Source organism: Stegodyphus dumicola, chromosome 2, assembly GCF_044657685.1.
Source record: "Stegodyphus dumicola isolate Sdum_Otavi_A_Nest chromosome 2, ASM4465768v1".
Lineage (NCBI taxonomy): Eukaryota > Metazoa > Arthropoda > Arachnida > Araneae > Eresidae > Stegodyphus > Stegodyphus dumicola.
This window is the reverse complement of record NC_140769.1, coordinates 263,777,260-263,793,691: the sequence shown is the minus strand read 5'-3', so window position 1 is coordinate 263,793,691 and position 16,432 is coordinate 263,777,260. Positions and strand designations below refer to the sequence as shown.

The following is a 16,432-nucleotide window of genomic DNA, read 5'->3' as shown; positions in this document are numbered from 1 at the left end:
CTTACGTGTGCGCGCAAGTCATTTACGACTGCGCATATGCGTCTGCGCAATCACAGAATACGTTTTCGTGTGCGCGTTTAATGTATAACAGATGGTATAAGCTAAAATTATCTGATTATCTATTTCAGTTAATGTTGATGATTGCGTTGTTCCTTAATCTTCGAATTGGATCCGGCTTATTATTTTTTGCAGACTGTAAGAGCAATTTTATAAAGTGAGCTTGAACTTTCGATTATGTCAAATAGAATTTCCGATGCTGGAGCTCCCAAAGGATCTAGAAAACGAAAGTATGATTCGATGTCCATCAAACAAAAAACGAATTGCTACAAAAAATGGATAAAGGTATATCCTTTGTTTATCTAACCGTTCCGAAATCTGTTTAACAATTTCACGCTGCTCTGCGCGCGGGGGGGGGGGGACATCCCGGCGCGCAATGAACTGGAAGTTGATCTGTCACCACTATCGTTATCTTCAGGGCAGATGTTTTTATTTTATTCGGCTTATAATTCTTTACTAAATGTAGTATTTAATCTTTAATATGATTTAAATAAAATTCCTCGTCATTATAAATATCACGAATACAAATCAAATAGTTTTCTGGTTGCAATTTTCTAATTTCGGCTATGCGTAAGGTACGCATGCGCGCGTTGAAAGAAACGTTTAATAAAATAAACAAATAAATATTAAGCTTCTTTTTTTGTAAATTTTGATACCCTTTAGATCATAATTGCTCATTATTTTATAAATTACGGTTTCATATTTTTAATTTTATAATTTCTGCATGCCATCTTACCAGATTTAAACTGATGATCTATAATCCGGAAAAATCGATAATCCGGAATCGCCGAAGTCCCGACGAGTCCGGATTAAAGACTTTTGACTGTACCAACTTTTGTCGAGGTACTTTTACAGCTGCATCTTTATTAAGAGTCTTGGTGAAATTCCCTGATGAAGGTATTGCCACTATTATGAAATTCAGTCCTGTAGAAAGCATCTTTCATTGAGATGCTGGTGGCTTTATGCCACAGACCCTTTATCGCGGCTTCTGTCTTGGCAAACAGTTTCTGACATGTGTGAAGGAGCCGAAATTTTTACTGATAAAGCAGATCTATAACCTTTAGCGACTTTTATTAGTGTTATTTTTAATTGAAATTTTCCAATATTTCCATCTGCCTTTGTTTGTGAGAATTGTATGATTTTTATAAGTTTGTCAGTTATTCTAATTACTCTGCAGCAATGAACAAACATTAATAAATATAAAAATTTGGTTAGTCACATTGCAGCTGCAGAATAATTGTTGCATGTAAAGTGAGATGGAAAATGTGAAGTAGTATATGAAAAATAAATATTAAAACTAAATTTCTAATACTTGCTTGAATAAAGATTTCTGTTCATATATATTTATTCCTTTGTTTTTTTCTAGGATATCTGAATTTCTGGGTTTTACGAATTCAGAACTTATTGGACAATCTGTATATTCGTTCCATCATCCTTTAGATGCTCAAACAGTGTTCTCAGCTTTCAAAACATGTAAGTTTTTTTCCCCCCTTTCTTTGTATCGATCGATGATTTAATTTTAAAAAAAAGTGTTACTACTTCCATGATTTTGAGAATGCTATGCTTGTTTGTAGTTCAGACTACACTATTTTTATTTCAGTTTAACAATTACTTAATTGATTTATTTGAATAAAATAATAAATTTTAATTTAAGTGCACATGAACATAACTGACATAAAATGATATATTACAAAAGATTCCTTTCAAATATTCATGAGCGAAAAATCACCTGCAGAGTTTTTTTAAATAAGTTATAATGAGTTTTCATCAACATCTGGCAACTCTTTGTTTTTGATTTTCTTTTATTTTTTGCCAGTGAATTCATTTTTGGTGAATAAGGAATTTTTGCCTTTGTAACCTTTTATCTTTTGCAATTAAATTATTTTTTTTTTTTGATGCAGAAGTTCCCCCCACCCTTTGTTTTGTTACAGTTTAGCTTTTGCAAATAATTTTCATTTTTATGAAGTAGGAATTTTTGATTTTGTTAATTTTCTATCTTTCGCAAATAAATTATTTTTAAATGAAGAAGGGATTTTTGTTTTGATTACTATTAATATTCTACAAATAACTTCATTTTTAATTGAAAAGAGTTTTTTTGAGGGGTTGACATTTATCTTTTGCAAATAACTTTATTTTTGATGAAGATGAAGTTTTTGCTATGTTTATAAATTCATTTTAAATGAAGAAGAAAATATTGCTTTGACTACTTCCCAAAATGATGAACATTAATGGAAAAAATTATTAAATTTTGTTATTGCTATGGAATATCTGTTAAAATGTTGTTGAGTACATTTGAATACAATATTTGTTTTTTAAATGAAAAATATTTTAGTAGTATGAGATATTTAAGGAAAAGCAGAAAATGCTTCAAGAACGAACAGTGATCCACTAAACTATGCACTTGAACTAATGACTAACAATCCTAGCTGCCAACTCTTCCAGTTTTTCATCACATTTCCCGGTCTTCAGGTAGATCAGCAAATCTTCCTTTTTAAAAATTTTTAGCCTTATTAAGGAGAATGTTTCCCAACAAAGAAGGAAATTTATTGAATTAGTAAAACTTAAATTAGGGAAATTCAGTTCTCTTTATTTTAGGGATTTTCAGTAAAGTAGTAATTTTATTTCATTTTAATTGTATTTTTATTGTATGTACATTTTATTGATCTTAAATTTCTTATTAAATTTTATTTGATCTGAGTTGTGTTAATCTACTGTAGACATTAGTAGATTTTTACATGAAGCTTCAAGCAATTTTCTTCTTCAATTGCACTAAAGCTTATCACAGGCCAAGATCATGTTAATAAGCTTCCTCCAATAGATCCGATTAGTCACTACCAGAGCCAGATTTAGACTTGTTGATAAGGCCCTAAGCTATCTGAGATATGAGGTCCCTTATAAGGCTGTTATAATATATTTTAATACAATTTATATTATATTTGATTTAGCTTATACGTAAATCCAGCCCTGGTTGCTATGGACCACCAACGACTGTTTTTTAAAGTCTTGAGATTTGCTTCTGCTCAGTCTATCCATTTTGTGCGAGGTCTTCCTCTTTTCCTGGTGCCCTCTATACTCCCATTCGAAGCATTCCAAGTTACCTGATAACAAGCAATGCTTAATCAGTTATTATTTGTATTTAATTTTGTTTTATTTCAGTATATTGCACATAACTAACTAAATCCACACAAATACTATGTACATTAACTATAAGCTTTTTGTGGTCATATTAAGTTTATACATATTTATCATGCTGGTTGGAATTAATTTTTTTTTGAACAAACAGTAATACTTGTCATGCAAGATTAATACTTGACATGAAGCTTGAAGACATAATATAATATAAGATCAGTGTAGTTCTTTGTTGTGGTGGCTGAGAGCAGACGTACGACTGGAATGGTAAAATATCTTTGGTGGCTGAGAGTAGGCATTCTACTTCAAAGGATTAATTTTACTTATCTCATATTTAAATTACTCTGAATAATAAAAGCTTTTTGTCACAAAGCAGGATTTTCTGAGTATAAAAGTGTAACAAAATTCTAAAATGAAATTAGCTAAAAAAAGTAAAATTTAGAATACCTGATTTAACAATAATTATTTTACAAAAGAATTCTATTACAAATAGTTCAATAACATTGTAACTGAATCATTCATTGTAACTGAATCATTCATTGTAACTGAATTAACCTTTTGAGGTCAGAGATTTAACAGCTGAAAATCCTTAAAAAGATTGGGGCTTTCGTACCTTATGCTTTCCCTCCCTTCTGTCCATTAAGTCCCTTGCGTATTGTGTAAGTATTATTACATGAATTTAGAAGCTAAAAAATGAACTAGAGGAAAAATGGTAAATATTTCCATTGGAAAATTATTCAAAGCTTATGAATAAAAAGTTCTTAATTTTGCTGTTTGATATTTTATATAATATATCAGAAACCAAAAATTCATTTGATTATAGATGGAAAATTCTTCTAGAATTCTCTAGAATCCCATTCTGCAAAGGCTTTACAAAATTTCTGTATGGTTTTGCTAAGCAACATTTCTGTAGAATTTTCTCCTGTTTTGAGTTTTCGTTTTGAAATATAGAATCTTTTTGAAATTTGAAATATAGAATAGTATTTCTGTAGAAGATTACCTACAAAATTCAATAGGAATTTTTGCAGAGCTTTATCAGTCTCTGTAAAACAATATCGAAAGATAATTCTTGAAAAACACATCCTTATGTTTAATTATGCAGTGCAGAAAAAGTGCAATCTATGCACCTGTTATAATGATACAGTTGATGGAAAAAAAGTAAGTGGCAATGTGTTGCCAAGACAGCCAATGAGAGCTAGAATGTGATATGTGTAAAATGAACACCTGATGCAGAATGATTTAATTTCAGTTTAGCTTTATTTTGATTAGTTAATAATGAATTTTGGCTCCCGACTGGAAATTATTATTGGCTGAAGCCTTACTATGTAACTGCCTATACCATTAACATTATGCAAGAATCTTATATGACATGGATTAGTTTTTAATTGGTACAGTTTAGAACAGTTGTTATAAGGAGTTACTATTTTTTGGACGCTAAGGACAAAGAACAAAATTAAAAATGACAGTTAAGAGACTACTGCAAATAAGTTAATACTTTGGTTTACATTGTAAGGTTTCACTTATTTTGCATAACAAATTTATTTTAAGTTTGATACCTTGACTGAACTTTTCAACTTCTCACATTTTCTCACCAGGATGTAAATTTAAAGTTAAGTGAAGTGTGTATTTAAACAGGTGAAAACTCTGAGTTTATTCAGAGCATGCTTTCCATACCCAGTGCATATTTCATTGTTGTTTTGCTGTTACGCTAGTAAGCTTCTTGGCCATTTCAGATTATTGTCATGCCTGTTAGGTTTTTGTGAGTCAACTTGTTAGGTGTAACTTATGTGCCATCCAGAACTACTTATTTTAGATTTTGACTTGAACTCTACATTTTTAGTTTCACTGCAAGTTTGATGGTGCCATTGTAACGCACGAAGATGGTGTCTTTCTGTTAACTATTTTTGAATTTAATAAAGGGTTACTTTCAGCCTTCTTCTGTGCTGATATTTATTCATGCCTGTGCAAGAATTTGCCAGGTTCATTGTAAGATCTAACTTAGTTTATGTGGAAAAACAAAGAACGACCCTACAACATATTTTTTTATTACACATATAATGTGGAAAATTTTATTAGTTCTTCAGGATTTATGCGTAGAGTAAAAATAGTAGAGGCGCTGAAAGGCTATAAAATTTTTTTTTGTGGGAATTGTATTTGAAATATTAAGGAAAACATCTTATTAGTCTTTATCTAACAAGATTTTTCATTAATATTTTAAATGCAGTTCCAACATATTATCTTAAAAGGTTTATTTAATATTCAGTAAATTGTTTTGTGATATTACAATTTTTAACATAATAATGTAATAATTTTTTATGTAATAATAAATGTAATTTGTTTTTGATTTCTCATAGTGATTTTCTGAATAAATTAGAGTCTTGATTCAAACAATTAGCAATTTTGAATTCAGAACTACAGGAAATAAAAAATCCTGCCTATTTTTAAAAAAAATTTAGATTAAAGGGAGTATAAAAAATTATTATATTATGCATTTATTTTAAGACCTATTTAAATTTAAAAAGAAGTAATTGATTTGCTTAAGTTTGTCCAGGAAAAAAATGTTTTTTATTTTAGTTTACAGATAAAAATTATTCTTAAACAGTTGTTGTGATCATATTTAATATAAAGTACATTTTAAAATTAAAATCCTGATATACATTTGCTTTATAGAATGAGGAAAATCTAGTTAGCCAAATTTTATAATTTTCTGAATAGGTTGCATATATTTGCATATAGTTGGTTACCAGCTATTTGATGTTCAGTTGTATTTAAATTTCCAGTTCTGAAAAGAATTAAATCAAATTTCAATAATAGATGGCGCTTCATAAATAAATGTTTTTGCCTTTTCTCAAAAGATGGCAGCACTATGTTTGTGTGCATTGGTTATCCTCCCTTTTCCTCCTGTTATCCATCCATTTTCCTGCTTTTTATTTATATCTAGATTCGAATCAGAATCCTGAAAGATAATACTTTTTTCCTTACTTGTCCAGCATTTCGAGAAATGTGTAGTAAAGTTACTATGAAAAAATAATACTTAAGATAATATTAAACTTTTCATTCAATACTCAAGCTATTGTTTATATTACTTAGTTTTAGATCCTGCTAATTTTTCTTTTGACAAGGTTTTCTAAATTGCTTATTTGAAATGCTAAAAAATAAGTGCATAATTATTAATACTTTAACAAATTCTTTTATCACTGAATATTTTTTTTCTTTAATTAATGAAGAGTAATGTTTAAAAAAAGTTTATTACACTATACCTGTATTACTATTTGCATTTAGTGCTTTAAATAATAAATAATATACCAATGAAAACAAGTTTTGTGGAAGAGGCAGCATTCCTTCGTATTATGTGTTTAATTTAGTGTTTTAGTTTAGTTATTATTATCTGAGTGGAAGAAATTTTAAATAATTTCATATAATTTTTAATAGTGAAATGTTTTGTAATTACTAAACAACTTTTCACAATAATAATATCTTTTCAAAACGTCAACAATATTATTTCAAAAATATAACAACTTTTCAAAACATCAATAATATTTTTTTTTTTTTCAAAAACAGTAAACAGTAACAACATTTCAAATCAATAATAATAATTTTTCAAAACAACAGTAATGATTTAAAAATAGAATAACTTTTTCAAAACAATTTATTACATTATATCTGCATTATTACCATACACATTTAGTGCTTCAAACAAGAAAGGTTTGGGGGCCTTTTCCAAACAAACTAAAACAAAATTTTATTTATTTATTATTACTATTTAGTTTTTCTGTTAGACATTTAATACACCACCACTGGAATTCTAAGTTGAAATCATGAAAAGGAACTTTTATTAGAATGTAGGCGTGCTATATATAACATATTCCATACCCATGCAGCCTTCAGACATGCTGATCTAGTCGATGAAAATATCAGTAATAGAGAAAGACAATTAACAACCCACACCTGTGTCATTTTGAGTTCGAAGCTTTTGTTTTACCAATGACAATGAAATAAAGGATGTCTTTTTTTGGATACCTGCCCAGATTACGGGAGAAAGAGTCCCGTGTGCCTTTGCCAGCATTCCGTCACTCGTCAGTCCTCTCATGACTTCTTCTTTCTTAACGAGGACAAAAAATAAAATGTGAAAAATTCTTTTTAAATATCAAACTGAGGTGTAATAATATATGTGGTTGTTTTGGCAGCTGGAAGAGAAATGAAAAATGAAGATATTATATTCATGGGTTGTCTAGCAGCTGTTTAAAGTTCATTACTTTATCATCTGACCTGACTTAATTAAATAAAATTGTTGTTTTTTAGTAAATTAAGTTTTATACATTGGCAGAATAGAAATTGTTTGCATTTTACTTGGGGAAATTATTTTATCTTAAAATTTATAGGTATCTTATGCTTGGTTGATCTATTCATCATTTGACCTGATTTAATTTAATAAAGTTATTAATTTTCATTACATGAATTTTTTGTACTGGCAAAATGAAAATTATTGTCACTTCACCTGTGGGAAATCTTGTATGTTAAAAATTGTAGCAGTTGTTTTACGTCAGGTTGAACCAATTAACATTTATCTGATTTAATTTAATAAGGTTATTGATATTCATTACATGAATTTTTTGTTCTGGCAAATGTTTTCAAGAGTACGGATGGCACTCCTCCATTGAACCGAGATATCGGGATCCATCCAACAGGTCTCATTAACCTTTTAACTGTCATGCCCGAGATTATCTCGGGCACAGCACTGGTGTTCGAAAATGTCACGCCCGAGTATTTCTCGGGGTAATTTTTTTTTTTGAGTGCTTCGTATTGTCATACCCGAATATATATCGGGAGATGTTTATTTCGGCTACATTTGGTTTTTCCAATAAAAAAATTTGACAATTTGTGTACCCAAATCATCAAAATAACTTGACAGTTAAAGGGTTAACATCAGTACTTTAAATCCCAACTTGGAACCGATGGTGATCAAGGATTCAGAGTCGGACAGCAATACACAGAGTTGCTATCTGTGGGACGAGATCGCTACAACCCAATTTTGTATCACCACAAATTGTTTCAGCAGTATCTTGTGGATGCATACGTAAAAGTTGAAAGCAACAGGATTGAATACCTCCGGAGGCCATCAAACGAATCTTAGAGTGGAAACTTACATGGATCTTGCCAATCACATTTACAGAGTTGGACAAGCAACGACTTGCCTGCTAGTCTTTATACGTTAAAAATTGTAGCAGTTGTTTACGTCAGGTTGAATTGTTTAACATTTTTCTGATTTAATTTAATAGGGTTATTGATTTTCATTACATGAATTTTTCATGCTGGCAAAATGGGAATTGTTTGGTACTTCACCTGTGGGAAATATATTACAAATTGCAGTAAAACGTGTTTTGAGTTATCTTGACTCATTTAGCTTGTTTTATTTAAAATTTATCCTTAATTTTGGAACAACGTCTTATTGAATAGAATTTAAGGAAGAAGCTGAAAATTGACATTACTTTTCTCAAGTTGTATTATGGTGATTGTGGTAAATCCATGAGCTAGTGAGTAATGTTCAGGCTTTTTTTTTTTTTTTATGTTTAGTGTATTTCCAAATGAATCAATTTGTTTAGTTTTAATCAGGAATTTGGACATTTACTGAATTTTTCTAAATATATCTTACCTATTCTGAAATACATGGTCAAGCAGAGATATCTGTCTTACAACTTAAGTCTCTCCAGCAGCTACAATCATATACTGTCATGACAATTCTCTTCTAGAAAGTATATTACAAAGCTCAGATAACACTAATATCTTGTATAATAATAACTCCTTATAAATTAATGTGTCATTATGAATGTTGAATGTACTGAATTAATCTAGATACTGCTGGACCTGGTGGTACATCAATTAACCGTTATAGTAGAACTGTGATCTTCAAACTTTTTTGACTCACAGAACACTTAGAACTATAAGGTTTTTTGGGAAACCTAATAAATACTAATCAACTACTATTAGTACTTTATAATTTTCTTTTCAAAGTTTTATTTTGACGTGTAGAACCCCTGGGTTCCTCAGAACACATTTTGAAGACCTCTGTGATAGAAGAATAGCCCTCATCTCCTCTGCTTTTGATAAAAAAATTTTTTTTTTCATTTTTTGATGGATCATTAATTAACCAGTAATATATAGGATACTGTTTTAAGTTCATTGTGTTTCTTATTAAATCTCTTTAATCAGTCTAATTATGGGCTATGCCATTCGTAAAAGCAAACTTTAGTTATGACGGGGGGTGATGTCATTTCCTTAGTATGCTTGACATTTGAATGAGTAATAAATTCATTGGAACTTTTCATTGATAGGTATAAAAAGTCTTTCTTAATAGTCTGTTAATTCAATTTATTAAATTTTCAGTCTTAATTAACTTGATGTAAAGAACCAAATATAATACTTCTTACGGATATGAATTTATGATGCATTGTTATGCTTATTGTTTCTGTTGAATGTTATGCTATAAACCATTCTATACTATAAAATATAAGTTATTCTATGCTATTATCTATCTATGCTATTAGCTCCTCCATGCTAATTGAATTTGCTACATATTTATTAATATCTCTTTTTTATTAAACTTAATTGATTCCTTCTTTCATTATTCGAAATTTAGATTCAATCCAAATAAATTTCACAGATATTTTCTAATTTTTTTAATTTGTATTTTTTGTAATATTTTCGAAAATATTTTTGAATTATAAACCGTAAAATTTGTGCCCTCCCTCAATAAAGTAAATGCATTTTTAAGCATACAAAAAAAAAAAAAAAAAAAAAAAAATTATTCAGAATCTTCAAAGATATACGTGAATTTATATACTGTCGCATTTTGAAATGTGGCATATTTGTTATAAGCGATAATAACACCGAATGTTTACGCTCTTAGTTAAAATGATTTGAAAGAATGAACGACACACCTTTTTTTCCATTCGTATATTAATGCAAGGTAAAGAAAAATAGATAACCATAACTTAAGTATCGCAAAGTGAATTTTTCTTGGTGCAAACTGAAAAAAGCTCGCCAAGATAATTTTTTAAATTTCTTTTTAAGTTTCTTTTCAAATATTTACCAAATTTAATATTTAGGCATAATTTTGAGACGTAGAATCGAAATATGAAAAAAAATCCGTATGTCATTTCAGAAACACTTCAATTTTGTGTTAAAATACCCATGTTAGAACAAAGCTATATATAAATCTAATATATATCCTAAGTCCCGCTATGGAAACGCGAATGACACAAATTAAATTTCATCAATCGACCTAATAGAAGGGGAAATACGAAAATGTCTCCCCCTTTTTTGTGCAGGCTATACATATGTATGTGTGTGTTTGTGTATACATATATATATATATTTAAATTTAAACAAATTTAAATTTTAGCAAATTAAAATTAATAAATTTAAATTCAATTTATTCTTATGAAACAATTATATATATATTGTTTCATAAGAAAAAATTGAATTTAATTAAATAAATTTAATTTAAATAAATTTAAATTAAATTTAAATACAAATTTAATTAAATAATTCTTTGTGCCATTGCTGCAAGGAATGAAATTTAAATTTAAACAAACTAAATTTAAATTTAAACAAACACGTATGAAAGTAAAAAAGCAAATTAAAGCCAAAATTTTAAAAATTATTTAAAAAAAATGTGTAAACATATAAAAGATTTAATTCTCGAACTAATCTACAATATCATTTAAATTCAGAAGCATAAACAAATCAAGTGCAAAACCAATTCATGAAAATAAATTCACTAATTTAGCAAATTAAAATTAATCCAAACAATTTTTTTAAAAATGCATAAGTGAATGACTGTTGAGCAGGCAGGAGACAGACTTATCAAGGGGAAGTTGCCTCCAAACCTAACTCTCCAAACATTCAATTTGTGTTTCGTCATTCATGCAGGCAAGTCAAAACCAAAAGTAAAAAGTGAAGAAAGTCCAAAAAGAAATACCAATAAAGTTGTACCTTTATAAATTAGCTTTTAAGAATTAAAGTTTTAAAAGGAAAATACTAATGAAGTCTTTGGAGAAACAAGCAAGTAAAGTCAAGTATTAAATTAAACTTAAAAAAAAAAAAAAAAAAAAAAAAAAAATCAAATTAGAAAAAAATTAATTTTTTATAAAAAATAATCTAGAAACTAATGTATTTTAGAGACCCTTGTCTACAGAAACCTCCCCGACAAACACTTGCCTGCATGGATGACGAAACACGAATTGAATGATTGGAGAGTTAGGTTTGGAGGCAACTTCCCCTTGATAAGTCTGTCTCCTGCCTGCTCAACAGTCATTCACTTATGCATTTTTAAAAAAATTGTTTGGATTAATTTTAATTTGCTAAATTAGTGAATTTATTTTCATGAATTGGTTTGCACTTGATTTGCTTATGCTTCTGAATTTAAATGATATTGTAAATTAGTTCGAGAATTAAATCTTTTATATGTTTGCACATTTTTTAAAATAATTTTTAAAATTTTTTTGGCTTTAAATTTCTTTTTTTAAAATTTTGGCTTTAATTTTCTTTTTTACTTTTATACGTGTTTGTTAAAATTTAAATTTAATTTTTTAAAATTTATATATATATATAATCGAAATAGAAATTGAAAAACTAACTAGTAATGAAACGTAAGACCTATTTGGTCTTAAAAATCTAACTAAATTTTAACTTGTTCCGTCGATCTATTTTTATATGTATTAACTTTTCACATGTCACAACGATCAGATTAGTTTTCGTGCATTCACATGTTTTCCAACATTGATTTTAAACAGTTTTATTTCGCGTGTAAGCAGTTTTTTCTTTTTTCCATGTTAATAATTTTTTCAAAAAATTTTTCTTATATGTTAATATTTTAGTAATACTGCATTGAACTATTTCATGGAGCTACAGCTCCTGGTAACTTTTTAGCAAACTCGCTACAATGTTTCTTCCTCTCTCTCTCTCTCTATATATATATTGTTGCGTGCGTACGGGTTTGTAATATATTGAATGCACAAGTCCAATAATAAGTTAATAAAATGTATTTTTATCAAAAGAAATATTTCAGAACTTTGGAATTTTCCACAGAAATATTCGTACAAGTGTTCACAATATCACATGTTACAATCAGTAGTTACACTTCAAACTACTGAGAACCTTTCACAGCGCATCTAAAGAGAAAGCTAATCCGATCTCATGCTGCTAACTAAACAGCTAAATAACAACAGCTGCTAACTAAACAACTGGAAGCAAATGCCCTCTCTTTCGGCCTTAAATAGCTTTCAACCGGCCGCGAGATATTTGTAGTACTTTCTGGTTCTCGAAATTACCGTAAAGCAATAAGAGTGTAGGATTATGGTTACAGCTAACATACTGGTCAATTAAATTTATTCACTTTCAATACAAATTACCGAGATACCCATTTACTCAATATTAAATGCACATGACCCTGTATTCTTACTTTTCCGGCATATCTTTCTCTTAAAAATTTGTCTCTGGCTACAGTAATTTTTTATTTAATTACAAAATTCGTAACAGTGTTATATACTCAAGTGAGTACAGAAGTCAACTGGTATATTTAATTCCAGTATTTGCAGTTTTTTTATGTCATCTTCAATTCACCTTGAAGGATCGGTTAATTAAGCTAAAATAATTCGAGGAAATAATTTTAAATGAATGTCAGTGGAAAAATGTATCTAATTTAATAAACCGCATAAGGAAGTCACGTGGTCTCCAGATTAAAATTTTTATTAAGAAATATATATGTATGTGTAAATATATATGTCTGTAATAAAATTTTCTGCTTTTCACCGAAATTTCGAAAAGAAATGTCAGAGTTCGTAAATTCACTTGAAACATATCTGAGAACTATAGTCTATGAGTTTCTAGCCAAACTGATGATGAAAACATCGTAAAAGTTCGCCATTTTGTAGTGTATCATAAAAAGCACGTTAGGTGTTTGAAAAGAAGAAAGAAGAAACACAAAATTATGTGTTTGGGAAAAGATTGTTTCTTCGAAAAAGGTTAACCAAGGAAGTGGGAGAAAATTCACTTTTTATGGAGGTTTATTCGAGTTTCGTATGGAATTTGAATGACTTGTGTTGAAAGATACGCCATTCGTAATTTTGCATTTTCTGTATATTTTCGGGAAATGCGTTTTCTTTTCTTTTTCTGTTGTTTGTAAAAGACGAGTTTGGAATGAACTTCTTTAAAGCATTTTAAAGTCAAAAACGCTTTGGATTGCCTGTGTTTCTATTTTGTTGTGTGTATCATGGGTGTGAAGAAAAAATAAAACGATTGTTATTCTGCGCGACGTAGTTTCGTTTTCTGGTTTCCAAATTGTAAGGTAAAATTTTTTTCGCAGGAAGGCGTTTGAGCAAAACTTAGTTAGGAAAAGAAGCATAATTTAGATTTAATTTGCCATTCTGGAATTAACGTCACTTACAATGGCAACTGCTTAGAAAAATAAAGCGGTTCTACATACTTCATAATGCAACATCTTTTATTTATCTTCTAAACTGTAATATTTTTCTCGCCATTTGAAACTAAAAAGAACTTTTTATATCTCATAGAACGGCAACTGCTTCAAAAAGTGAAGTAACGATGTAATTTCGTTTGGCTTCCATATTTTAAGGTTATATTTTTTTTTTCACGATTGCTAACTAAAAAGAACTTTTAAAGAGTATTTTGGAGTATTCTAAGAGTCCTAACAGCCTTCTACTGGAAATAAAAGTAACTTGTAAAAAGACTACTTTCATTTTTGAATTTAAAAAATATCGCATAGCGTAACAAACGGGGGGGGGAACAGTTTGTAACTTGCCCGACGAATTTCTTTTATTTGGTACCAAATTGATAGATTACATTTTTTTTTTCTTTGTTTAGAACTAGATCGATTTTCTAAGTACAGCCTACAATGGGGGAAAAAACATAGGCTTGATTGTCGTTTTCGAATTTACGTGGCATAGAATGGCAACTCTTTCAAGAAATGAAATATAATTCGTTTCATGTTTTCTAAATGGAAGAATCTGATACATTTCTTTATGTTTGCTTTTGGTAAAATATTGTTAAAGTTTATTAAGAAAATAGAGCTTGCAGAATTGTTATTAATCTCACTGCTGTTATTTCAAACTCACACTTTTTCGTGGATTTGTAATACAGTTTTAATCTGAAATAAAACTTTATCTCGTGGAGAGAGATTTGAGAGTAAGTTCTTGAAGATAATGTGGTATTCCTAACAACTTCTATAAATCAAAGAGTTTTATCGGACATTTTCAAAGGGGTTATTGACATCAACACAACTAAATTATCGATGATTTTGTGACCTAGAATTTTTTTTTCACCTCCCTCCTTTTTCTTCTTGAAAAGACTTGAACTTTGAAAGATATCTCTGATATAGTGATTAATTTTTAGACTTTGATTCCATGGAAACTTTATCTCGTTATAAATTTCGTAAGTGTTTATTTGTCATGGCTACGGAAATAATTTTATCGCACCGCAAATTATTTTCGAAGTGTTTTCTGTTTTGTTTGTTTGTTTGACTTTGCTGCGAATAGTAGGTTTTTTGAGCGGTTTTCCGTGAATTTTTGTATTAAATATTTTTTTTTAATAATAAATGCCAGGTATATATGTACGGACGTACAGACGTCTTGCAAAAATGTGGATTCGGGTGGGATCAAAAGTGGATTGAGGAATGGTTAAAATGGATATCTCTGTTGAATATATGATACCCGAAATTTTTCGCTATTATAATGCTTCCTTTACCTCGTACAAGGAAGTAAAAAGAAATATACACTGCTGTATATGCTACGTTCTGTGTTTTATACTCTGTATTGTTTGGTCTTGCATTCTGTGTTCTGTATTCTGTGTTACTCTCTGGTTTATATTCTGCTGTATATCATTTCGTATTCTATCCTGCTGTATTGCCTGTTTCATATTCTATACTGTCTGGTCTACCTTTGTAGTCTGTTTTTGTATTCTGTGTTCTAGGTACATATTTTCTGTTCCGTATTATATTTATTAATGAGCTGAGTTAGAGTTAATTGATTGCATTTAAATCGCTTTATTTGTTGATGGATAAGAGACAGGGTAAATTAGGGAGGGGGAAAAATTAAGCTTTGCCAAATGGTAATACATTTGTGCTTCGAAGATAAAAGTATTTTATTTCGGGCAGTCAAGTTACGTTTCTTATGAACTGTCGAGTTTCTTAACCAGAGTTTCATTAAATTCAAACAAAATATGAAATAAACAATTTTTTATATAAAAAAAATCGAAATTTTAAAACGAAGTTTCGACATACGCGTGTTTCTGTGGAGAACTACATGTATTCAAAATCGAAATGCACATTTGTATGTAAATAATAGTACATTCTTTATTTCTTAGTACAACTTAACTTAGCTCCTTTTTTTCCATAAACCGAGGAACATCTATCTCTAGCGATACATACATACACGCAAATTCTTCGTTATTTACCGTATTTTCTCGGGTATTTTCCCCCTTCATTTTTTTCACTGTTTTTATAGTCCGAAAATCGAGAGAAGAAAATTGTGTGAAAAAACAGCACAAATTAAAAGTAATGAAAACTACAGATAACTATCATACTATTATTTCTTTAAAAGAAATCTACATTAGATTAAGACTACATAGTAATATTAACATGAAATTATAAGATATCTTGTTTCTACGTCCCTGTAACTCGAATATCACCCATTGTTATTGTCGTCTCTGCTGTTCTTTAGGCTTTTAGTAGTTCGTAAATAACTGGATGAGGTGAACATGCAGCCGATTCGGTGAATTTGTAGACCGAATGTTGGTTCGTGTTTCCTCCGCCGTGATGGGTCAGTTCTAGTATCACACTGGCATAAAATTCAGTAGTTAGAATGGAAAGATTTCAGATTTTCAGAACCTGGCGTTAAAATGAAAGGGTGGAGGAATACGGTAATATCAGAGGTGAGGCAAAATACACATAGGCAAAAATATGGAATTCTCTTTTGTCATTTTTAAGGCAATTAAACTTGTTACCTCTCAACTGGAGAAATGAGTGTGCAGAATCGGAAATATGGAGCAGAGTCTGAGAAAACAGTAAAGGCATTAAAGCCAGCGGGGAGAGAAATTCATTTCTGCAACGTTAGCGACAAAGAACGTTTTGTTCTTGCCATTAAGTGTCGACCTTGGGAGATTGCAGTTTCTGTTCTACGGGAGCTGACTGGGCTGTCGCTAAAATCGTCTGACATGAGCGCACACACAA

General features: G+C 29.6%; 1 protein-coding gene across 2 annotated transcripts in view; it reads left to right on the top strand.

The window, feature by feature from the left end:
• Positions 1-16,432, top strand: part of LOC118184918 (hypoxia-inducible factor 1-alpha-like) — a 491,355-nt gene that overhangs the window by 167,790 nt on the left and 307,133 nt on the right. For both annotated transcript variants that reach the window (XM_035354661.2, XM_035354660.2), the window contains exon 6: positions 1,424-1,530. In XM_035354661.2, coding sequence (XP_035210552.2) covers positions 1,424-1,530 — 107 coding nt within the window. The remainder of the gene's footprint in view (positions 1-1,423; positions 1,531-16,432) is intronic.